Genomic DNA, 23,885 nt, shown 5'->3' on the forward strand with positions numbered 1-23,885 from the left:
CTCCTCGCTACTCCTCTTTGGTGATGTTATAGAATACGCAGTAAACCGCAACCATCAGGGACACACATGAGGACGTGTAATGTGATGTGCCTCCAGATCTGACCAGGCATCATAATTGCATATTCAGGAGACCAATGATCTGCTCCACTATGACCTTGCTCTCATTGTACCTCCTTTTTGCATCCGGTCCGGGCACACTCACAGGTGTTATTAGCCATCGTTTCAGTGAATTACCTCGTCACCGAGTAGCTATCCCTCCAAGGAATCTGGGCCAGTGAAGAGGTCTGGAATCTGAGAGTTCCTAAGGATGTATTAGTCGTCGCTGCTAAACCCCCCCCCCCCCCCCCAATACTTGGCCCACACTGCAGGACCCACTAATTATGGTTGCACGGCAGCCAAACAATGATTGAATGGACACCCTTTTTGTTTACGAATATGCATGACTGTCCATCACAAAGTACGTCGATTCCGTCAATGGCTCCCTGCTGCCTGGGGAAACCTGCAATCATTGCAAATTCTTGGTGTGTATCCATTTGACTTTGGACATCCTGCGTGAAGGAGATGTAATTTCTGCCTTCGGAACATTACATCTGTGAACAACTTGATTCAATGCCGTGCAGCAGGCTGTGTTATGCCACTGAGGACTCCACAGGCTGCCTGGATTGAGCCAGTTGCAAAGAAGTAAAACGCCAATGCCACTTTCAATGCAACAGGCATTGGGTGAGATCTCCCCTGCGAGTATCTCACATAGTGATGTCACAGACCCCCTTGAAAACCTGAGTCTTCAGGACTGTGTTTCTCTTAAGTTTCAGGTATCTGAATCGCTGCTTATGCGCCCTTTGGGCAACGTAAGTTCGTCTGCACCTCCACTGGGGGTTTCTGGCCGTCTGCTGACTATCAGAGTCTGGTGCTGCTCTCCCCTTCCTGAGGAACCATAACTTCCTCAGCCTCCATGTGTTCCCTTCTTCCTCTGCCCTCTCCCCTGGGTTACGGACACTGTAATATTCAATGAGCAATCAAAGGACCCTCTCACTAAGAAGAGGTGGTTCCTCTTGGAGAAAATACCCAAAATGTCACTGCACGCAATGAGCAAAATGCAAAGCTGAGGCTCTGATTCCCCTCCTGTTGTAAATCCCATGCTGAAGGCGCATCATTATTATTATTTCAGTGAGGTGGATAGTTAATTTACACAATTGCCTTTTAAATTGATACTTTAATAGCACCGGTAGGTTCCCGAATTTTGACATGCCCACATGGCGTATTATTGTTAAACAGTGTCAAATGCCTCCTGATATCGTCATGCTCCCGGTCCTAGAACATTTTATTGAAATGAAATGAAAATTGGTTATTGCCACGAGTAGGCTTCAATGACGTTACTGTGAAAAGCCCCTCGTCGCCACATTCTGGCGCCTGTTCGGGGAGGCTAGTACGGGAATTGAACCCGCGCTGCTGGCCTTGTTCTGCATTGCAAGCCAGCTGTTTGCCATTGTTTCAAAGACATTTCCGATATTGCGCATATTTTAATGTGAATCAATGTTAAAAAGTTTGCCTTGGATAATGAAGATAGCCTCCTCCAATATGAAGAATTGCTTGTTTTTCAAACTCCGTGTCTTAAAAGAAAATTTTAATTTTCATCCAAGCTTTTGGTTCTTGGGTGTTTAGACTTTTGATCTCAGACTAAGTTTATTGCCAATTAAAATGTTAGGAATTACTGTAAACATTTTGTTGGGAGTGTTTGAAATCGGCTGGCCCTTAGTAATTCCGTTTCTCATCTGAAGATTACGGAGGGTCTGGCTGCAAAATGGGTCCGAAGTTCTCAGTGACTCTTTTCATTTCTTTGCAGATTACCGCACTTAATAGAAACCGTTGGTAAAATTAACGTTACCTCCACATCCTGTGTCCATGATTTCTCCCGGTATTTCTGGAGACTGTGTCGAACGTTTGGTAAAATTTTCACAAACACAAAGGTGAGTTAATTTCAACTCCTCGTCAATAGCGATACAGCTGACCCATGTTTTTTTTAAATGAGCACGAGAAAAATGCAAATCGTTGGCAACTAGCAAATACATGTAATAGTTTAATTTAGTTTTTCAATGTTACTGCTCAAGGATCCTCTCCACCTATTTCGCCTCTTGAGGTTGAGTTCTGCATTTGTGCTGCTTGATCTCCAGACATTATTAAGATAAGCTGCAGGATATTCACCCATGTATGCTCCAGCGTGATGAGAGCCATTGTATCTGATGGAATATTTGATCATTTCAGACCTGTAATGTCCGAACCCACTGCCAACCAGAGGTTTTAATCACTCGATGAAAATCGAGTTTAAATCTGCTTCTTTCAGAACTGCACTCATTGTCTAAATCCAATTAGACTCTCACTTATATCTGTGTCTGTCGGAATTGTAGAATATCAAATCATCTTGTCCTCTCCCCATTATTCTCTCTCGGGTACAGTTCTGGAAATCTAACTTTTAGGCTTTGTACTAAATTTCAATTGCAACTGATTAAAAATTCCAAAATCATAATTTGAATCCCGTCCGATGTTTGAATTTCTAAAGCAGCAGCTAAAAGTTCGGAACAAGAGGCAGCTGCTCCTGTACAAATGACAATTTAACAACCAGTGTCAATCCAGATTTGATGATTGTTCGCTCTTATAATGTCCAACTGTGTTCGTAAGTAACAGAACGAATAAAACGGAGCCTCTTGTTGGACCTCTTCAGTTTCATTTTAGAAGCAATGCCTAAAAATTCGATCTTCGATTATTTGGTTTGCTAAGTTAGCTTTTATTTTTATTGGTTTAAATCACCATTCCTGCGCCGAGGTCCCAGGTTCGATCCCGGCCCCGGGTCTCTGTCCGTGTGGAGTTTGCACATTCTCCCCGTGCCTGCGTGGGTCTCACCCCTACAACCCAAAGAGATGTGCAGGGTAGGTGGATTAGCCACGCTAAATTGCCCCTTTAGTTGGAAAACTTCTTAAAAAATAAATTACCATTCCTGAGCTTTGAATGCAGTTGACCTAGTAGATAACCATGTGTACGTGACTTTAGATTGTCTTTGCCTTTGCTCTAATCTAATGTGAGGTATTGTACGCCCTTAGGTAAAGCCACAGTTCCAAGAAATACTGAGGCTATCAGAAGAAGCTGTTGGTAAGCTGCACCCACACACTACCACACTGTTAAACTTTCCAGTGCTTGAATATTAATTGAAGGCCTCACTTTACACTTGGACAAGGGGAGAATACAAAGGCAAATTAGTTATGGTTTGATTTAATTTATTTTAATTGCTTTAACAGTGTGCATATCCACAAACAGTTTTAATGAATTAATTGGAATTTTTTTTTAAATATTGTATGCCAACAGCAATTGGTAGTCTCCAGATGTTAGCAAACATAAATGTGAAGTTTCAGAAGCTTGTTGTGTTTTATCCTGAATGTTTCCACTCTTGTCCCAAGGCAGTCGGTGTGCTCTTTGGCCCTGTTGTGAAGTTTTACGACTGGCATTGCAAAACAAAATAGTGGTATTCAGGGAACCGTACTGCTCCAAGACTAAAGCTTTAATTTAGTTATTCTATCTAAAGTCTCCATGCAAATCTGAAGGTTTGTGCTACGCACACATGATTATACTGAAGACGGTTATGTTGGTTAAAATTGTTACATACTCTGCTTTATGCTGGTTTTATTATAGTTTCAACTTGATTCATTCTGAAGGCTAGCTCCATTTTAAGTATCCAAACATAATTTTTTGGCCTCACAATGTGCCAAAAGCTATGGTGCAGTTAGCTACTTGACAAATGGCCTTTGCGTAGAGGATGCAGTAAGTAGACATTTCTCCACCCAGAGAGTAGGGAATCTGTGGAATTCGCTACCACAGAAAGTAGGTGAGGCCAAAACATTGTGTGATTTCAAGAAGGAATTAGATATAGCTCTTGGGGCTAAAGAGTTCCAGGGATATGGGGAGGAGGAGGGATCAGGGTATTCAACTTTATGATCAACTATGATCATAATGAATGGCGGAGCAGGCTTAATGGGCCGAATGGCCTCCTCCTATTTTCTATGTTATGTGTTTTTTTTTATTTATTCCAGGGCTGTGGGTGTTGCTGGGTAGGCCAACATTCATTGCCCATCCCTAATTGCCCTTGAGAAAGTGGTTGTGAGCTGCCGCCTTGTGATGCTGTCCATTGATGTTTGTTTCTTTTTTGACAAGATTTATCTGCTACAACTGGCAACGGGGTGCTGACAAAGGCAACAGTTCCCATATACGCAACTGGAGTACTTACTTGTTACAACCAGGTACGTGAAGTTGGCATTTGTAATTACAGGCTTATCAACCTCCTCTCATTTTTAGTTAATTAATTCCCCCCCCCCCCCCCCCCCCCCAAAAAAGTTAATGAATTCTATCAAATGCTGAGTAAAGTGCAACTCTCCTCAGGAAGAAGACCGGAAACTCTTAGTGGGATTTTTGGAAGATGTAATGACCACGCTTTCATTATCCCATGCACCTCTTGATAGTCTGAAGGCTTCATTTGTAGAACTAGGGTAAGATATTCTATTTTTTTCTGAAAACTCTACATCCCTAAAATGTTGTTTGTTGCCCATCCCTAATTGCCCTTGAGCTGAGTAGGCTAGGCTATTTCAGATGGCAGATAAGGGTCAAGCACATTGCTATCTGGAGTCACACACAGGCCACACTGGGTAAGTAAGGTGAGCAGATCTCCTTCCCTGCAGGAAATTGGTGAGCAAGATGAGTTTCATGGTGAGCAATGATAGTTCCATGCTCACCATTACGGAGACGAGCTTTCAATTCCAGATTTTACTTCATTGAATTTAAATTCCACCAGTTGCCATGGTGGGATTTGAACCAATGTCCCAAAAGCATTCATTTTGGGCGTTTGGATTACTCATCCAGTGTCATTGGCACTATGCCACCCTCGTTCTCTCACCCCCCCCCCCCCCACCTTACAGCTTCTGCAACAATATATGTCTATCCAATTTTCCGAAGTGAGGAATCCATTACAACTACAATTTCAGTTTACTTTTCAGCCTTCTCCTTCGTCCAAGCTAACATTCCTGATTTATTTACTGTGATCTTATTCTCCTCTGCATTTTATGGTCAGTGCATGATATCATACTGCAGTTTCTTCAGCCACTAATGGTACTTAATTACCCACAATTATTTCCTCACTTCCGCACTTATTATCATCTACCTTTTCTAAAGCTGGAAGGATCTCCTTGGGCCAGCTACTAAACCTGCATTCCTTATTTGTCAACATCTCCACCCAGCACACTTCTGCCTCCATTTTACTTTTTACTCGGGCACTTTCCTGTCTGATCTCCTCTCGCCATATTCACTTGATTTAATTTCTCATGGGATTTAATTTCTCATGGGTGCCATTGATTTATTTTCTCCATCCCCCAACTTCTCCTCCTTCTCCCAGGATTTATTTTATCCATTCGTGGGATGTGGGTATTGCTGGCTGGGCCAGCATTTATTGCCCATCCCTGAGGGTATTTAACAGTCCACCGCATTGAATCTGGAGTCGCATGTAGGCCAGACCGGGTAAGGACGACCGATTTCCTTCCCTAAAGGACATCAGTGAACCAGATGTTTATACGACAAACGACAATGGTTTTATGGTCATCAATTGACTTTCCTTTAATTACAGATATTTATTGAATTCAAATTGCACCATCTGCTGGTGGTGGGATTTGAACTCGGGTCTCTGGATTACGCTATGCCACGACCTCCCCTTTTAAGTTCGCTAAGATGCTCTGACAGCATCCTTTTTGTAAATGCTGCCAAATGCTCTCCTCAGCATTGCTTAATTTCAGTGATTCCCTTTTAAGTTTTGGTTCACGTGATATTTCTCTTCCAATCTAGTTTCCAGCAGTTGCACCCTTAAACTTTGAATTAATGTTGGTGCTTTTTCTTTTCCCCCTGTATATGCTGCTGCTTTGATTCTCGAGCTTCGCAAGCTCCACACCATTTCTTTGGAGAGTTTAGTTCGGTGCTGCAGGTTCCATTTCTAGCCAGTATACTTGAGTCCTGGTGGAATCCACCACCTGTTTTAATTTCCTGTTGCAGGGTTTTAGACGTTTTCAAAGTTCATCCACCTCCAGTGTAGTTCAACTTATATTTAATATCACAGAATCCTTCCTAAGTTCACAGCTATTGCAGTAGACAGAAGTAGAAAGTTGACTGTCTTATTTCACACGTCTTAATGTTTAATTGGCTTGTGACAGCCAAAGTTATTTTCCATTAAGTAGGGCTTGGGTCCAAGCTGTTTCAGAGCATTCCAGTTTGAAATTAGAATTGGCATTTCCCATTGTAATTTTAACCTTCTTAACGACCAGTGTAATACTGCAATTCAATATCGGTGTAAAGGAATTTAATTTGTTATATTCTTACGGGATTTGGCACACAACTGCTTTCGTTTAAAATGCTACTTGCAGAAACCTGAAAAGTTTAGGGGGGGGGGGGGCATATTTCAGAATTGTGAAGTTTGTATCTGAAAGACATGTTGACCCCCCCCCCCCTCAAAAGCACTTATATTGACAAATATTTTCAGTTTGATCTTTCCTTTTCTGTTTGTTTTAGTGCAAACCCAGCATACCACGAACTACTACTGACAGTGCTGTGGTATGGAGTCGTACACACTTCAGCACTTGTTAGATGCACTGCTGCTAGAATGTTTGAGGTAAGCTCAAATTATCAATACAATCATTTTGTTCCCAATTAAATGTATTTTTTATGAGGCCATATTTTAAAATGCTATTGCGATTCTATGTAATCGAGATATACGAGATATCAATGGGGCATCACTTAACCCTTCTGGTTTAAGAATATGACTTGTATAACTTTACAGTAAAATGTTACCATAGTGGAACATCTGTTAATGCAGAGGTGTGCGATTGCTTGGCTATCCCTTTTTGTTATCAGCTACTGTGCTTTAGCCACTCAACAATGCTTTTAGATTCTTCCGTGGTTTGCAATGTAAGCTTTGTCTGCCAGGGTGAGATATCCTTTTTTTGCACCTGCACACTACCAAAGCTGCCAGACCTGATTGGCCACAGTTCTTCGGACAGTGTAGTCCATAGCTATTGGTGCACTGCAGGAATGCATCTGCAGCTTGAGCTTTCATTTCAAAAGTGGGCGATAAAAGGTTCCACATTTCCGTGGTGGGGGGGAGGGGGGGCGTTGGAGATGTGTCTTTGGACAGAAGGATGTGAGTTGGAGAAGTATTGAAAGAATTTGCATGCTAATTGGTGATGGCGGGGATGCTATTATTAAGTGGAAATAAATATTCTGGATATTGGTACTTCGGAGCTGTTGACTTGGTTGCCAGAGTGGGAGGAGTTAGGGTGCCTATATCATGAGCTTTTAATTGAAAGGAACAATCGTGTGACTTGCAAAGTGTTTCTGTTTTAATGAGAATTCAGAGTTTCATGTTGACTGACTTCATTGAGATGTATAAATTCTTAGGGCATTTGTCAGGCTGGAGACGGTGAGGCTGTTTACCGTTGATGGAAAATCCAGAGAGGCAGAGGTCATATCTCGGGTTAATGTGTCAACCATTTAAGGACGAAGCGGCAAAAAATTTTTCTAATGTGTAGGGAGCTGCATAGCCTCATTCATGTTCAGGACGGAGATGGCAAGTTTTTTGGCACTAAGGGCTATGGGGGTAGTGCAGGAATATCGAGTTAAGGAAGATCGCCATGATATTAAATGACAGAGCAGGCTCAAGGGACCATGTGGTCTACTCTGCTCTTATTCTCTTGTTTTAAATGTAGCCTACATTTTTTTTTCCCACAAAAATAAGTTTTTAAGCTGCATATGATGTGTATTTCCTACCAAGTGGGTAATGGGGTTTGAAATTCAGTGATAAAGTTAAATCTTATAAACTTGATTTGTTCCTGAATGGCCAACTCCAGATATGTAGCCAGGATAAGGTGACCTTTTTTAATGCATATAGACTTGCTTAGCATGTATAGATAGTCACTATCGTTGGTCAAAAAGATATAGTCGCTTTGAAGAACAGGAAAAAAAGTGAAACCAGTTTTCTTGTTCGAGGAGTAAACTTGGCACAAACGGTAACCTTTTCTGAACTTGCACTTTGCATTTCACCCACCAGTATTGTATACCAGGGATTTGGCCATGCATTCTGCATTAGTTCCTCGTGCATTTAAAATGAGTAGGACTGGGAGTGAAACATTGGATTACTTCTGTGGGTAGTGATATTGATGCAAACAAAATAACTTGTCAATATTACAAGATAAGTCAACTGAGCTAGTCATTAGTTTTTGTTTAATCTCGCCTGGGTATTTTTTATTTGCGTATTGCAAATCTGTGCGATCAGCTGATAACTTTGGTATGTGCCGCTATTTCATAGAAATTTTGAGCTGTTGTAGTGTTTCAAACCCTGTAAATGTTGAGCTGTTCTGTAGACATTGTTGCTTCTCTAATTTTTTGTTTGCTCTTTTGTTCCTCTCTCACTCTCTCTTCGATGTGCCATGCTACTTACCATGATACTCTGCTCACTCTTTCTACGTATCACATGTGACATCCCTTGTTCTGCCCAATCAGCTGTTGGTGAAGGGGGTGAATGAAACTCTGGTAGCTCAGAGAGTTGTCCCTGCTCTTATCACTCTCTCCAGTGACCCTGAAATGTAAGTTTCATCCTAGCCAGTTGAAGCGCATCGCTTTTTATTACCATGCTGAGAAATCGCCCTTTGATTTGTTACTTACTCTTACTGCATTGATGCACTGCCAATCGTGTAAACAGTTGTGCTTATTTTGTGATATGGTTTTTAGACTGTGAAAATGCAATATTTTGACCCTGCGGGTAAGGGAAGATTGAGCTATTTAACTATCTCGATTTATTTTGGAAATCGCTCACCTCCAGAACATTATAACCATGAAAATTCACTTTGCATTTTATGCAAATAAACTCTGATTAAGCAGTGTTTTAAATTCTGCTGCAGAATTTTTGTTGCGTAACTTTTCCTGTTCATTGGCACAATGGCATCCAAAATTCAGTATGTTGCTCCCATTTTAGTGCCAAAAACTCTTTCTTTCAAGTTAATGAATTTAGTACAACATTGCCTAAATTATTTGTGTTTTAAATTCTGGCTTCCCAACACAGCCGTCCTAACAAAATATCAAATTAGATGGGTGATTTTTCAGCTCAAAAGGGATGCGTGGCTTTTGTTTAACCTACTAATTTCTCTCAGGTTGATGTTAACTAGCTGTTGCGCATGTGCCATATGCCTTTTTTTTGTGTGTGTGTGGTTGAATACTTCCTTGAATGGACTGAAAGTCTGAGCACTCATCCTCTTTAACCAATCGATTTTTTTCATCAGTGTTTTTTTTTGTTTTATTTTTGTTGCATTTTTTTGACCGGTTACAGCTGATCGTGCGAGGCATGAATGAACCCTTAATTGACAAGCGGGTTGCTCCGGCCCTTGTTACCTTATCCAGTGACCTTGAATTGTGAGTTGTTCAGACCAAGACCATAGACTTTTATTTTTTTTTTTTAAAAGAGCAAAAGAGAAAAAAAACAATCATTTGTCTTGACACTGATTTTGTTTGATAGCACTGCAGTATTCTCTCCAGACCTGATAGCTGACCAGCTGATAATCCTACTTATAACAACCTCTTGCTTAAAACTTGTTAAAATGGGTTCCTTTCACATGTTGCGCTCAAATGCATAAAATTATATTTGAGATGTTATCTCTTGAAAGATAATTGTGTGGCATACTCTGCAATCACCAACTCGGCCGCCTATCCAGTTCTGAAGAGAAAACTGTGCATTGTTCGATTTTATGTCCATGACTATCCTATTGTAACAGCCTAACAAAACTTACACACTAATTTGTCCCATGTATGTATATATTAAATTGGTACTTTACAGAGGTTATAACAGTTTTCTTTCTTTTTCCAGCTCTGTACGAATAGCTACAATACCTGCATTTGGCACCATTATGGAAACAGTAACCCAGAGAGAGGTACAGTGTGAACTACTTAGACATGACCAAGCTGATCTGAATATCTGGCCGTTGATTAACAAGTCTGGTAGGGTCTGGCAGGTTTTAGCCATAGTGTCATAACCGATACAGCATACGTCACCTAATGCAATAGAATCTGATACAGAGCTGAAGTCACTGGGTTACGCTGGCGGCACTGGATACGTATTAACATGCACGTGGTTTATTACAAATTACAGACGAGCCGATCATCCTAAAGCGAGCCACTGCAGCTAAGAACAGAAAATGATAGAAATACTCAGCAACATCCGTCAGGATAGGAACAGTTAATGTTTCAGCTCCGTGTCATTTTGTCAGAAAGGGAAAATGTTAGAAACATTACAGTCTTTTAAGCAAGTAGGGAAGCGAGGAACGAACAAAAGGGAGAGGTTTGTCACAGAATGGAAGACCGATTAAATGCACTTCCTTAAAGCCGGTTACATCTCTAACTTTTACCAGCTCTGCTAAGGTTATTGGTCTGAAAAGTTAACCTTTTCTCTCACCACAAATCCTGCTGGTCCTCTGAACATTTCCAACATTGTCTAGTTTTAAACTGACAATCTAGTCTGGACAAACAGAGCAGTGAACCTTGTACACGTATCAATCTGGAGATGCATTAGAAAATTGCAAATGGTGGAAATTAGACACATGCTGGAAGTGCATATCATCAGAAAAGGGAATAGAGTGTGCATTTTGGGTAGAGATACTTTGTTAGAATTGCATAAAGGCAGGTGAGTCCCTTTACAGGTCTACGCCAAGCATCCGGGAGTAGAACAGGTCACCGTTGCTGGTTTAAATGTGCTGAGTACCAATAAGGGAACTTAACGAGTGACCTATGCTCGTCTTTTCTATTTCCGGGTACTTTCAGACATGCCATGTATTTCTCTTATTTTTCAGCTTTGGTTGCAAGTTGACTTGTTTTGTTCAGTAATTGAAGATTGACCAGGAATAGAATCGTTTGTCTTTTCTAATTGTATTTCTACATCTTGCTGATGACTTGAGTTTTCGTTTCAGCAGGAACCTGGGCATTAAAATGCTAACTTCATGCCCCACAATTTGATTTTAACAGCTGTTGGAAAGAGTCAAGATGCAGTTGGCTTCGTTTCTTGAAGATCCGCAGTACCATGATCAACACTCTCTGCAAATGGAAATAATCAAGACGTTTGGAAGAGTTGGGCCAAATGCTGAACCAAAATTTAGGGATGAGTGTACGTATCTTTTTTTTATGTTCCACGTATCTTGCGTTCCTCGCCAAGGATCCACTGTTTTAATTGCACATCAAACTTTGACATGTTTTGCATCAACGGTTAAAGTATAGAATGATCTCTTATTTGGAATTATTTTGGAGAATGCATGTTCTTGTCACCTGGATAACTTTTGAAACCTTCTGTGTAAACGTCAGTATGCAGACTGCCCTCCATCTCTGCAATTTAAGGAGCTTTGAATTAAATGTGTCAAACATTTGGGGGGGTGGAATTACACCTGACTGCCTTGAAATTCAAGATGTCTGCCTCTGCCAAGTTGCTTTTAGTGTCACTGTAATTTGATACATCGGTGAACATTGTCCTAATCCACTCACTTACACTTTAACTTGCCAGTGATAATGGAACACATTTGATTTTTTTTTTAATAAGTAACTCCGCCAACCGGATGCTTGATCTTCGTTGTTCACACTGTTAACTTTTTTTCTGTCGACAATAGAGACGCAGTTTTACAACATAGCAAGAGGCCCTTTGGCCCATCATGTCTGTGCAGGTCATCAAACTGTGCCGGTCACTGGGACAGCATCCAGGAACTAACCCCCCCCCCCCAACTGCATGGTGGGTGTACCTACATTTTCCAGAACTTGGCCCATAGCTATGTGTACCATGGCATTTCAAGTGCTCATTTAAATGCTTCTTAAATGTTGTGAGGGTTCTCATTTCTACCACCCTTTCAGTCAGCGTGTTCCAGATTCACACTAATCCTCCAGGTGAAAACATTTTTTCTCTCATCCCCTCTAAACCTCCTGCCCGTTACCTTAAATCTATGCCCCGTGGTTATTGACCCCTTTTCTGAGAAGAAAGGTTTTTTCATATCCACCCAATCTATGTCCTTCATAATTTTGTTCACCTCGATCAGGTCCCCCCCCCTCAGCCTTCTCTGCTCTAAGGAGAACAACCCCAGCAAACCAGGCTCTCTTCATCACTGAAGTGCTGCAACCCAGGCAACAGCCTTGTGAATCTCCTCTGCATCCTTTCTAGTGCGATCACATCCTTCCTTAGTGTGGCGACCAGAACTACAATGTAGACCGCTGTAACGCTTATCAAACTTCAACCAAATTATGGCAGCAATGGCTTCATGTATCCCACCAGCTCTTCCGTGTGATAAGGTTCTCGTGCCTGCACGCGATTGGTATGTGCTGGGTGCACGGTGTTATTTCTGTTGCTGGACCTGCGGTTTAATACAATGAGAAGCCCTCACCTCATAGGAGAAGTGAATCACTGAATCTCGCAACCCCGATCAAGAACGCTGTGATGAATAAAAAGGTACAAACGAGGAGGCGAAAAGAAGAGAAAGGAAAAGACAAATGAAAAAAGAGTGAAAAAGGAGCAATAGTGTAAAGGATATGTCTGTGGCCCACGGCACAGCAAGCGGGTGTCCTGTTTCCACTGCCTGCCTCCATTCATAGTGTTTCTTGTGTGAGTTGCCAGTCTTGAAGTGGAGGCCAGGTGCTTTCCCATAAATTAAATAAGGAAGAGCAGAGGGCTGATGTGGGGCATGTAAATAGCTGGATTTCGACTGGGGTTAGTGCAGTTTGGCTGGGAATGTTTCCTGATGTAGCGATATCCAACAATTGTTAAATGAAGAGGGAATGTCCGCTGTGTGCTTTTAAACAAAAGGGGGCAGTTTCACCTCCCATTTTAAAATTATTTTGTTTGTTTTTCCTCCATTTTTCGCAGTTGTTCTCCCCAATCTACACAAGTTGGCCATCTCAAACAACCAACAAGCAGTTGACACAAAAAGACTCGACATTGCCATTCAACTCTTTGAAGCTTACAGTGCTCTGTCCTGTTGCTGTATCCTTTCAGTAGTACGGCCGATGTTTATTCTAACCGCATGCCAGTGAGTTGGAAAAATAATCGCTTGAACATGCCATTCAGAAAAATGTGAAGTTTCCATTTAAATTGTTTTGCATTTAATTGCCATTTAGATTTTAATTCTATCGCAGGTTAATGCATTTGTATGAACAAAGGTTACACCTAAGCTTAAGCACCTCAGCAACCCTTACGTTTTTAACTCATCAACCATAATAGTCTTTTTTTTAATAGGAGCTTTATTTCAGGCCTTTCTATTGATCTAAGGGAAATGCATTTTAAAAAAAGCTGCTCCATAATTTCAAAAGTGAGGCTACTTGTAGGGTGCGCTCTCAATTTTCAGATGTCAAAAATCATTATGATTTTTTTGCTTTGGGCCATGTGCAGCCAAACGTGCCAAGTTTCCCGGCTGTGAGCCAACGCTTCTTTGAATTTCTCAATGCCATATTAAGAGTTGCATCATATAAGAAGCTATAATAGTGATTGTAATTCAGCTTGTTTCGGCCCCCTCCCTTGGTCATTGAATCAGGGTCTATAAAAGTAACGAAGGGACTAGGTTGTGTCCACATTCACAAATTATTTTGGTCCGATTGTGGAGGAGATCATTTTCCACAGCCGTACGACTAGGTTAGATGTGATGAGGTGGAAGGCGATGACTTTAAATGACAAAAGGGTTCATGGTGCAAGCCAAAAGGGAATCGTAATGGGGCAACGAAAAAATAGCCTGTGTCTGGAGGTGTGAATTGTAGAATCATGAACAACTGCTGCCCAAAAAAAGAAAAATTTGAGGATATCGCTAAGCTGTGTTGAGTCCAGAAAGCTCTTAAGTGCCTTACAGAAAAACACCTCTTTTGATTATTTTTCCTCTCAATAAAATAAATGATCTTTATTATTGTCACAAGTAGGCTTACATTAACACTGCAGTGAAGTTACTGTGAAAATCCCCTAGTCAGCACATTCCGTCGCCTGTTCGGGTACACGGAGGGAGAATTCAGAATGTCCAAATTACCAAACAAGCACGTTTTTCGGGACTTGTGGGAGGAAACCGGAGCGCCCGGAGGAAACCCACACAGACAGGGGGCGAGTGTTCATACTCTAGATCTAGTGAGAATTTGTTCATGGCTGTCCGAGTGTATCACTTCAGAGTATTAGATATGGCTGGCTCTATGCACCTTGTCTGGCCAGGAAGAAAACAACATTTCCTCATGACAATCTATAGTTTGTTGTAAAACTGCCAAGTGTTGTAAACCCTAGTTTGAAATTCTCGAGACAGAATTCAGTGGAATTTCCAACCTGGTTGGAAATGTATCTATTTAAATAGAAGTCCTTGGAATTTGGGAGTGTCATTGCTCCCTCTGAGGACAATGTAAATTGTGTTTTTTTTTAAAGAATTTATAGTACCCAGTTATTTTTTTCCAATTAAGGGGCAATTTAGCGTGGCCAATCCACCTAACCTGCTCATCTTTGAGTTGTGGGGTCAGACCCATGCAGGCATGGGGAAAATGTGCAAACTCCACACGGACAGTGACCCAGGGTCAGGATTGAACCCGGGTCTTCAGCGCTATAGGCTGCAGCGCTAACCTCTGTGCCACCCCTACACTCTGTAAATTGTCTCAGAATTCCATTCCTCACTAGATTACAACATCAGAATTCATCCTGTTGCTACATGCTTGTAAGTGTTAATAAATTATAGGCATGGTGTTAAAGGCTCCGGAGTATTTACCAGTAAAACTGCAGATCTCCCTCGCTGACCTTATTTGATGACAAATGTTGGGAATCCGCATCATCAAACTTTATTCTATCTCTCTTCAGGCACCAGGCCCTAAGAAGGCATTGGCAAACATGGACCTCCGTGTTAATCTTGCTCTGGAGGCATTGATCATCTTCAGCCCAGTTTGCAAGGCTGTTTAGAAAGATCGCTCTTTGTCTACCTCGGTCTCTTTTGCCATCAATCTTTCTCAACAGCATCAGACTTTCTAAATCACGAATTCTCATTACACGCCCAAGAAATTCCAATTTTCTCTCCAGCTCTGGGTCAGCAGAGTTCTTTTGGTCTCCGATTTTACCAGCACCACCTCTTCGCTGGTGGTGTGACTTGCCCAAGACATCTTGATGACTCACCTCAAAAACCGCAACTCTGCAACCTCCATTCTTTGTATTCCTTCACTGATCATCCAAAAGTATCCTTGTGTCGAATTTGGTGAGATGTAGCATTCCAGGATTCTCAGCTTTATTTTCATGGCTAATTTTGAGTTGATCGCCATTTTCCTTTTTTGAAATGCATCTTTGGCCATTCCAGTCCTTTGTCTTAGATCTTGGCGCACATTTTTTGTCCGATGTTAACATAATTCCAGAAATCTGCCTTCCATGAGTTGTGACATTTTTTATCTTCACTGTGATCTTACACTCTGGCATGACTTTCTTTTTGAACTGTTAGACAGCATGCTTTTTTACAATTTCTGCCTGTTCCTTTCTTCCCCGTCTCGCTCACTACTCCATCCAAAATCGTTTGTCCACCAGAGTCTGCAATAACGACAATATCATCGGCATATTTTGTTTGATGAGACAAACATTTTTACTAAAGCAAAGTGCTGCGGATGTTGGAAATCTGAAATAGGTACAGGAAACACTGGAAATAGTCAGCAAGTCTGACAGATTCTGTGGAGAGAAAAGGCCAACCTGTCAGGTCGATGGAATTCTGAAGGATTCATCAAGGGATGGGTTCCATAGAATCCCTACAGTGTAGAAGGAGGCCGTTCGGCCAATGGAATCTGCACTGACCCTCCAAAAAGAGCACTCCACCCAGGCCCACTCCCCCGCCTCATCCCTGAAACGCCATAACCCCACCTAGCCTGCACAATGTTTGGACACTAAGTGGCAATTTAGAATGGCCAATCCAGTGTTGGGGACCACTGAAAGCCATTCCATTCAGCCTGTGGTCTTTATTTGTTAACGTTGATCTGTTTTGGGCTTTAATTGCAGTGTAGTCCTGTGGATTAATCTGCACTTGCTTTCAATTCACTTGCTGCTTGACCTTACCTCCCTAAGAAACTGCTTACGTTCCAAAGGTGATCACATCAAATCCATACACACTTTGTGAAGTACAGAAGTCAAATGAACAAAAGTGAATTTTGCTGGTCTTTCCATTCTTTCTACATTCCTGAAACCTTCCTTCCTTCCTTCCTTTTCCATCAAGGAATTAAAAGGGTGCTTGTGTTCAACTTTGACAATTAATTTCCTTCTGCGGTATTTGACGTTGCAGCTAGTGCACGGAAAAGTTAATTAGCGTTTAGTCTGGAGGAGACTTAATGCAAGGTTGGATTTTATAGTAGTTGTATGGCAAGTGAAACTAGTGACACGCTCTGGGTGATGGATACATCTGAAGATACGTAGACAATAAGATACATTTGATTCAAAAAAGTAGAATTTTTCTTTCCGAGGCACCCAACGTTTACATAAAGCTAAAGATCCGAATCTCTCAGCCTCAAAGTCATTTCTAAACAATGGTCCATGAGGCTACAAACTGTGGATCATTTTACCTTTATTCCACAAATCGGAGTGGCACAGTGGGTTAGCACTGCTGCCTCATGGCACCAAGGACCCCGGTTCGATCCTGGGTCACTGTCTGTGTGGAGTTTGCACATTCTCCCTGTGTCTGCGTGGGTCTTGCCCTCACAACCCAAAGATGTGCAGGGTAGGTGGATTAGCCGCACTAAATTGTCCCTTAAATCATAGGGGCCGCACGGTGGCACAGTGTTTAGCATTGTTGCCTACGGCGCTGAGGACCCGGGTTCGAATCGCGGCCCAGGGTCACTATCCGTGTGGAGTTTGCACATTCTCCCCGTGTTTGCATGGGTTTCACCCCCACAACCCAAAAGATGTGCAGGATAGGTGGATTGGCCACGCTAAATTGCCCCTTAATTGGAAAAAATTATTGTGTACTCTAAATTTATTTTTTTTTAAATTACAAATCATGAAACTCCTTAAATGTTTTATGGTTTTACGATTCCATAGGAAACAGATTAATTACTTGGGGCTTATGCTTCACCGCTATTCGTGTCAAAGAAATTGATATGTTTCAAATATGAATAAGACCACAAGTATTTGGCTAGAACCATAGTTCAACCATTGTATTTATCACAATCTTGCAAACCCATGTATATCGCAATCTCGTATGATAATTTCTGAGGTTTAGTTTATGGTTTGTTTTTAATGTGTTGCCTTATTTTCAGCACCAGTGCCTTATTGAATGAGCTGTGAAGTCATGTTACAAAATTTCACAACTTAACTATTATCCAGGGAAGATGAGTGATCGAATGGGAGCTGTGCAATGGCTTTACTAAATTCTCTTTTATTGTCCTCCGATTTCTGACATCAGAAAAAGTAATTTTCATGATTTAATTCTCAGCTATTTACTATTTTTGAGACAACTCTGCAAACTGCACAAGAATCTTGATCTGCTCATGATTTGAAACCTGAAGCTATTCGACGGCCTTTAAGTGGTTAGGATTTAGTCAGCCTGTTTTTAAAATGAGAATGGACGGTAATAATCCTTAACATTGTGTCTGCAGTTATTTCAGAAGAACTGATGGTCTGCCATTTTCTCCCTGGCCTAAAGTGTTTGCGGATAGATATGGAGCACCTCTCACCAGAGCATGAGGTTTGTACCGATAAATGAAGTGCCCCAGTTTTCTGTATATCTAGTTGAATAATTTACAGGACTGGTTTATTGTGTCAGCACAAACTGTCACCACCTTCCTGCCCCAACCATAAGTCAAAGTGAAGGATGCCATTGTCGGCAAATTGCGACTTTCTCAATTTTGGTATTGAGCATTGGGCGATCTTGGGTTAAATACAACATGAACCAGATATAGAGTGCAATTTCCTCTACTCTGTGCGTTCACACCCTTTCCTATCAATCATACTTCAGATCGCTCAAACTGCCGAATGCAAATTTCTACGTCATGCTTGAGGGGACGAGAGAGTATTGATGTCTTATTACCATTCTTGCGTTTATTTGCCTCTGGCTTATTCTTGGCATGGTACTTGGCTACAAAGATGTTAAGTGACTCTCTGGAAATTAACCATGACTTTTCCTAGCCTGAATTGAATTTACAAGAGAGAAAAATGGCCTCAATTCCTCGTGGTCAAACAAAAAGTGGAGTGCAGGACCTTCAAAAGCACTAAAGTGAGTCAGATGTTCGACAGATTGACCTCCAGCTCTTGTCCTGTCTTCATTCAGTGACTTATGGCACAGGAGGAAGCCAAGAAGTCAATCCAGTCCATGCTGGCTTCCCACCAAGAAATCCAGTCATACCCACTTCCCCATAACCCTGTAAGTTTACTTCATCCAAGTGACCATCGAATTTCCTTTTGAAATCATTTGATGATTTCTGCATCCATCACCCTTCTCGGCAATAAGTTCCAGCTTACAACTCCTGCTCCTAACTCACATGTTCACATGAATAGGCCATTCGGCCCTTCAGCCTACTTTGCCATTTAATAAGATCGTGGATAATCTGCTTAGTCCTCAACACTATTTTCCCACATACATTCATACTCTCCTTCTGTCCCGTTCTCTTCACCCCCCCCCCCCCCCCCCCCAAAAAAAACCACATACCCTTAGTCCCTTGCAGTATCTTGTATGTTTTAGTAAGATCGCCCCTCATTTTCCCAAATTCCAATGAATATAGATCCAACCTGTTCAACCTTTACTCACAAAATGAGCCCTTCATCCCAGGAATCAGTTGAGTGAACCTTCTCTGAACTGCTTCTAATGCAATTATATGTCATTTCCTGGGATGGAGACCAAAACTGGACACAGTATTCCAGTTGTGGTCTCACCAATGCCCTGTACAACTAGCAAAACATCCTGACTTTTATATTCCATCCCCCTGACAATAAACACCAACATTCCATTTGCCTTTCTGATCGCTTGCTGTGCCCACATACTAGCCTTTTGTACCCAGACACTGATCCTTCTGTACCTCAAGAATTCTGCGCTCTCTCTTCATCTAACTAATGCATTCCTGCTCTATTCTTATGGCCAAAGTGGGCAAGTTCACATTTTCCTGCATCATATCTGCCAAATTGTTGTCCACTCACAACCGGCCTGTGTTTCTTTGCAGACTCCTTGCATCCTCTTCACAACTTACTTTCCAGCTGTATTTGTGTCATCAGCAAATTTAACAACCATAAATTTGGTACCTTCATTCAAATCGTTGCTCTAGATTGTAAATAGTTTACGCCCAAGCACTGACCTCCTGTGGAACTCCACTAGTTATAGCTCACCAACCAAGTACATCATATCTACATATTCCCCTTTATCCACATGCATTGCTACTTCCTCAAAGAACTCCAATGAATTAATCGAACATGTTTATTTTTTCACTAAACCATGTTCACTCTGCCTGCTTCAGCAAGAGCTCATGGGGCCAATATTTAAACCAGAGAAGTGTTATCTTCTATACTATCTGCTTTATGCTTCAGCCTCTGTTTCCAACCACAAGAGTCAAGGTCATTTGCTGGTGACTCTTCACGGTTTTGAATCGTTCATTGTGCTATCATCCCTTGTGCAGAGAATCATTCACAAAATCTTCAAACCAGCATTCTTGGTAACTCATTGATGAACCCATCACGGTGCCCTACAGGGCCAGACCTTGCTGTGCTGATTGGAAAGGGCTGAGCTGGTTATTTAATAGAATCGTGTGAATTTTCAAATTTTGTTTCTCAGCAGATCTTGGTGCCAAAATGAAATAGCAATAAATACAATTTGTCTTTCATCGTCAAAGGATGGCTTAATTCTGCGTTATAGACTCATTGCCATGATCATGAGGACACAGCAGGAAATCATGCACACTTCCAAACTGATTCATTGGCTATGAAGTGTTTTGCAAAGTCCGATGATCATGGAAGGTTCTACACAAATGCACGTTGTTGTTTTTTGTCAAAGATTTTCCAACTGTGCTAAAATAATAGACATTGAGGTGCTATTTACTGTGCATAATAATAGACATTGAGGTGCTATTTACTGTGCATAATAATAGACATTGAGGTGCTATTTACTGTGCATAATAATAGACATTGAGGTGCTATTTACTGTGCATAATAATAGACATTGAGGTGCTATTTACTGTGCATAATAATAGACATTGAGGTGCTATTTACTGTGCATAATTTCAGGTTATTCTCAGCTCCATGATTAAGGAATGTGAACTGAAGGTGGAAAACAAGAGTGTTCAAGAGCCCCAGAGGTAACTACTCATTATTCCAACTATTGTTTGTGCTGTGTTGGTGCAAGAGTTGAGGAGTTGGGAAAAGCTGGGCATCGATATTGTACAATGTATTCAAAGGTCGTACATAAGATGGTTTGGTGCTTTGGGAGCCTAGCTTCGGATCGGGGTGGAAAAGAGTATCTTAATATATTCCATGGAATGGTTACAGCACAGAAGGAAGCCATTCAGCCCATTGTGTGTCCATGCTGGCTCTCAGCGACAGCAGCTCTCTTTGTCCCACTCTGCCTTTTTCCTGTAGACCTGTCAATTTTAAAATTTTCGGCTAATGGTTCAATTCCCCTTCTGAGCGGCACCATCGAATCTGCCTCAATCGCACACAGTAACCTGTTTTACTCCGAGGCTTCTTGAAAGTTTGGCAACTCCAGTTTAAAAAGTTGCATTTCATCAGACCCCATTCATAATTCACTCCTGTTGATCCAAACTAAGCCTTTCCAATGTATGAATTTACTAGAGTCTTGCAATCGTCTTCAGGAGAAAATGGGAGAGAACAAGAGCCATGCAGGTGTCAATCACACTGAAACATTTTGGTCGTTGGGGTGTCCAGTATAATGTGCAACGTGGAAGCATCACTTTCTGCCTTCAACAAGGAAAAGCTGATCAATCCAAAGCTGTAAATTACAGAATTGTTACGGTGCAGAATGAGGCCATTTGGTCATCGCATTTGCACAGGATTGCCAAATGAGCATTATGACTTGGTGCTATTCCCCTGTCTTTTTCCCGTGCCCCTCCATATTGTTTTTATTCAAATAATCATTTAATTGCCATCTTGGCTGCCTCCATTGAACCTGTCTCCACCACACTTCCAGGCCGTGCATTCCAGATCCCAACCACTCGCTGTGTGAAAAAGCATGTTCTTGCACCGCATTTGTTTCTTTTGCAAATCACTTTAAATCTGTGCCCTCTCGTCCTTGATCCTTTTACGAGCGGGAAAAGTTTCTCCCTGTCTGCTTTATCCGTGATTTTGAACATCTCTATCAAATCTCCTCATAGTCGCCTTCTCTCCAAGGAGAACAGTCCCAACCTCTCCAATCTATCCTCCTAACTGGAGTTTCTCAGCCCAGGAATCATTCTTGTAAACCTCTTCTGCACTCCCTTCCGATTGTGGTACCCAGAACTGTACCCAATACTCCAGCTGAGATCTAACTAGTGCCTTGGGTGATAATCCGAGGTTTAATCGTCCGAGATATGGGTCTTGTATCTGTGCTTTGCTGCCCCGTCTTTCAGCAGTTGGATCGGGGCGATTGTGTTCCCAAGCAGCCAACATTGCAGTCTTTTTCTCCATCAAATAATCCCTTTCCAGTGGATCAAAACAAGGGGCTTACGACTTCTGCCCAGGAAAAGGGTTTTTCTCCAGTGACTAGGAAGATCCTGTTTTAATAGCCGTGGGCAATCTGCACATTGGTAAAACGGATGTTGGTGAAGATGGGGTTGTGTGCAGGATTTCAGAAGACCATTAGAGTGACATCAGTGACCTCCATCGATTTGAAGAAATACTGCATTTGGGAAAACTGTGTGTGTGTGTGTGTGTGTGTGTGTGTGTGTGTGTGTGTGTGTGGTGGGGGGGGATTATGAAATTAGCTCCCTAGGTGACCAAAACATCACCTACCGTGAAGTGATATTGTTGCTGTTGCCTGAGCATCATGGAATGAGTTGGACCTGCAAGCAATCATGTGTGCAATGACTTTGTCCATTGATGACGTAACCCTCATTGTGGGGTTAGGTTCCAAGCAAGAGTGCAACCTCCCTTGTGAAGCACCGGGTGTTCAGACTGCTTACCACAAATGTTCCATTGCCCTTTCCATGGAATCCTCTAACCGATTACCTGTGATTATCTTGACATGGAGCCTGCATGTCATCGGAAGATGCAGAAAGCCCCATGAGACAAGGGGCGGGATTCTCCCTTCTGGGAACTAAGTCCCAATAGAATAGAATAGAACAGGCCCTTCGGCCCTCGATGTTGTGCCGAGCAATGATCACCCTACTCAAGTCAACGTATCCACCCTATACCAGTAACCCAAACCCCCCCCCATTAACCTTATTTTTTAGGACACTAAGGGCAATTTAGCATAGCCAATCCACCTAACCCGCACATCTTTGGACTGGGAGGAAACCGGAGCACCCGGAGGAAACCCACGCACACGGGGAGGACGTGCAGACTCCACACAGACAGTGACCCAGCCGGGAATCGAACCTGGGACCCTGGAGCTGTGAAGCATTTATGCTAACCACCATGCTACCGTACTGCCCAGAAAGCAGGCGAGAATTACCATGCCGGCCGGAAAGCGGGCGAGAATCACTCTGAACTTGTTTCTCGAAGGTCCAGAATGATTCTCCGTTTTCCAGGGGGCTAGCAGACCCTTGGCATGCGTCCCGCAGCTCTGGCTGCCGGCGGGGCCCTGCTAGCCAGACCATGCATGCAGACAGTGCCTGCATGGGGGTCCGCACACGCGTGTGGCGACCCACCTCGGCACGGGTGCTGCCGACATGGCAGAACCACACAGCGGGCCCGCGCGGAGTAAGGTAGGTCCCCCCCCCCAGATCGCGATCGCGATGGCCCCTAATCGCAGGCCTGACCATCACTGAGCTCCCCCCCCTCCGGAGTCAGATATCTCCCACCCTCCACCAGGACCGTCACTGCGGCCGCAGGTCCCAGCTCCTGCTGGGTGGTACCATATGTAAACCACGCCAGTGGGAGTTCGGCCGCCACAGGGGCCTGTTCCAACCGCCCCCGACCAGCTCCGCGGTGATCGCGCGCGCGGGATTGGCGGGTCTACGGAGAATCGAGGACGGCTATTCTCCACCCCCGCACCGGGCGCGACTCCGGCACTGAGGGTCGGAGAATCCCACCCAGGATGTCTATACCAGCAATGGGTAACCTCGGCTAGTGAGTGGACCGCATGAGTAACCCTCCATCATGTCCATGGGCCACATGAGTGAAATTGGGCATTTGCATTAACCACAACCCCATGAAAGATTAAATACATTTTAATACACATCAAATATTTCCCAGCCAGTTGCAGAATATGCTTAATTCATATGTTAATAGAACCGTCATCAACTTCAAATGGCAAAACGAAATGTAATATTTTCGCTTGCATTATTAATGTGACTACTGGTTAGATCTGTGCCCCCAAGTTTTCTCAGATGAGGACTCAGCGATGTGAAGACGCTTCACAATTCAGCGCGATTGATCATTGCCTCTTGGTCTTTAAAGCCAGCAAATAAAACATCTGCAGATTTGATGATGCATTCTTTCACTAATTCACCATCTGAGACTGGCTTTCCATTTTTTTTTTAAAGTAACCAAGCAATACGAAAGATAACCAAAGTCACTGCATCATTCTCGTTTAATGCTTATGGGTCTGCCTCTGGGTTTTCATGGCTTCCTTCAGATTTGAAACCTGTCAAGCACGTTAGGCAGAACCTACCGGAGGTTTGCCCTGTGAGAGGGACGGCATGTTTCGTAATTTCTATTAACAATATTTTTTTGGTGATAC

At 42.5% G+C, this 23,885-nt stretch overlaps 1 protein-coding gene across 7 annotated transcripts in view; it reads left to right on the top strand.

Moving 5' to 3' along the window:
• relch (RAB11 binding and LisH domain, coiled-coil and HEAT repeat containing) overlaps window positions 1-23,885 on the top strand; it is a 117,500-nt gene that overhangs the window by 90,826 nt on the left and 2,789 nt on the right. For 3 of the 7 annotated variants that reach the window (XM_038796537.1, XM_038796539.1, XM_038796534.1), the window contains 11 exons: window positions 1,844-1,967; window positions 3,096-3,144; window positions 4,201-4,286; window positions 4,426-4,532; window positions 6,592-6,691; window positions 8,578-8,660; window positions 9,935-9,998; window positions 11,086-11,224; window positions 12,959-13,075; window positions 17,665-17,753; window positions 20,276-20,346. In XM_038796537.1, the coding sequence (XP_038652465.1) occupies window positions 1,844-1,967; window positions 3,096-3,144; window positions 4,201-4,286; window positions 4,426-4,532; window positions 6,592-6,691; window positions 8,578-8,660; window positions 9,935-9,998; window positions 11,086-11,224; window positions 12,959-13,075; window positions 17,665-17,753; window positions 20,276-20,346 (1,029 nt within the window). Of the gene's footprint in view, window positions 1-1,843; window positions 1,968-3,095; window positions 3,145-4,200; window positions 4,287-4,425; window positions 4,533-6,591; window positions 6,692-8,577; window positions 8,661-9,400; window positions 9,484-9,934; window positions 9,999-11,085; window positions 11,225-12,958; window positions 13,076-17,664; window positions 17,754-20,275; window positions 20,347-23,885 lie in introns of those variants that run through there. The other 4 variants (XM_038796535.1, XM_038796538.1, XR_005460600.1 and 1 more) reach the window with 3 other exon arrangements.

This window comes from Scyliorhinus canicula, chromosome 5 (genome assembly GCF_902713615.1).
Source record: "Scyliorhinus canicula chromosome 5, sScyCan1.1, whole genome shotgun sequence".
NCBI lineage: Eukaryota > Metazoa > Chordata > Chondrichthyes > Carcharhiniformes > Scyliorhinidae > Scyliorhinus > Scyliorhinus canicula.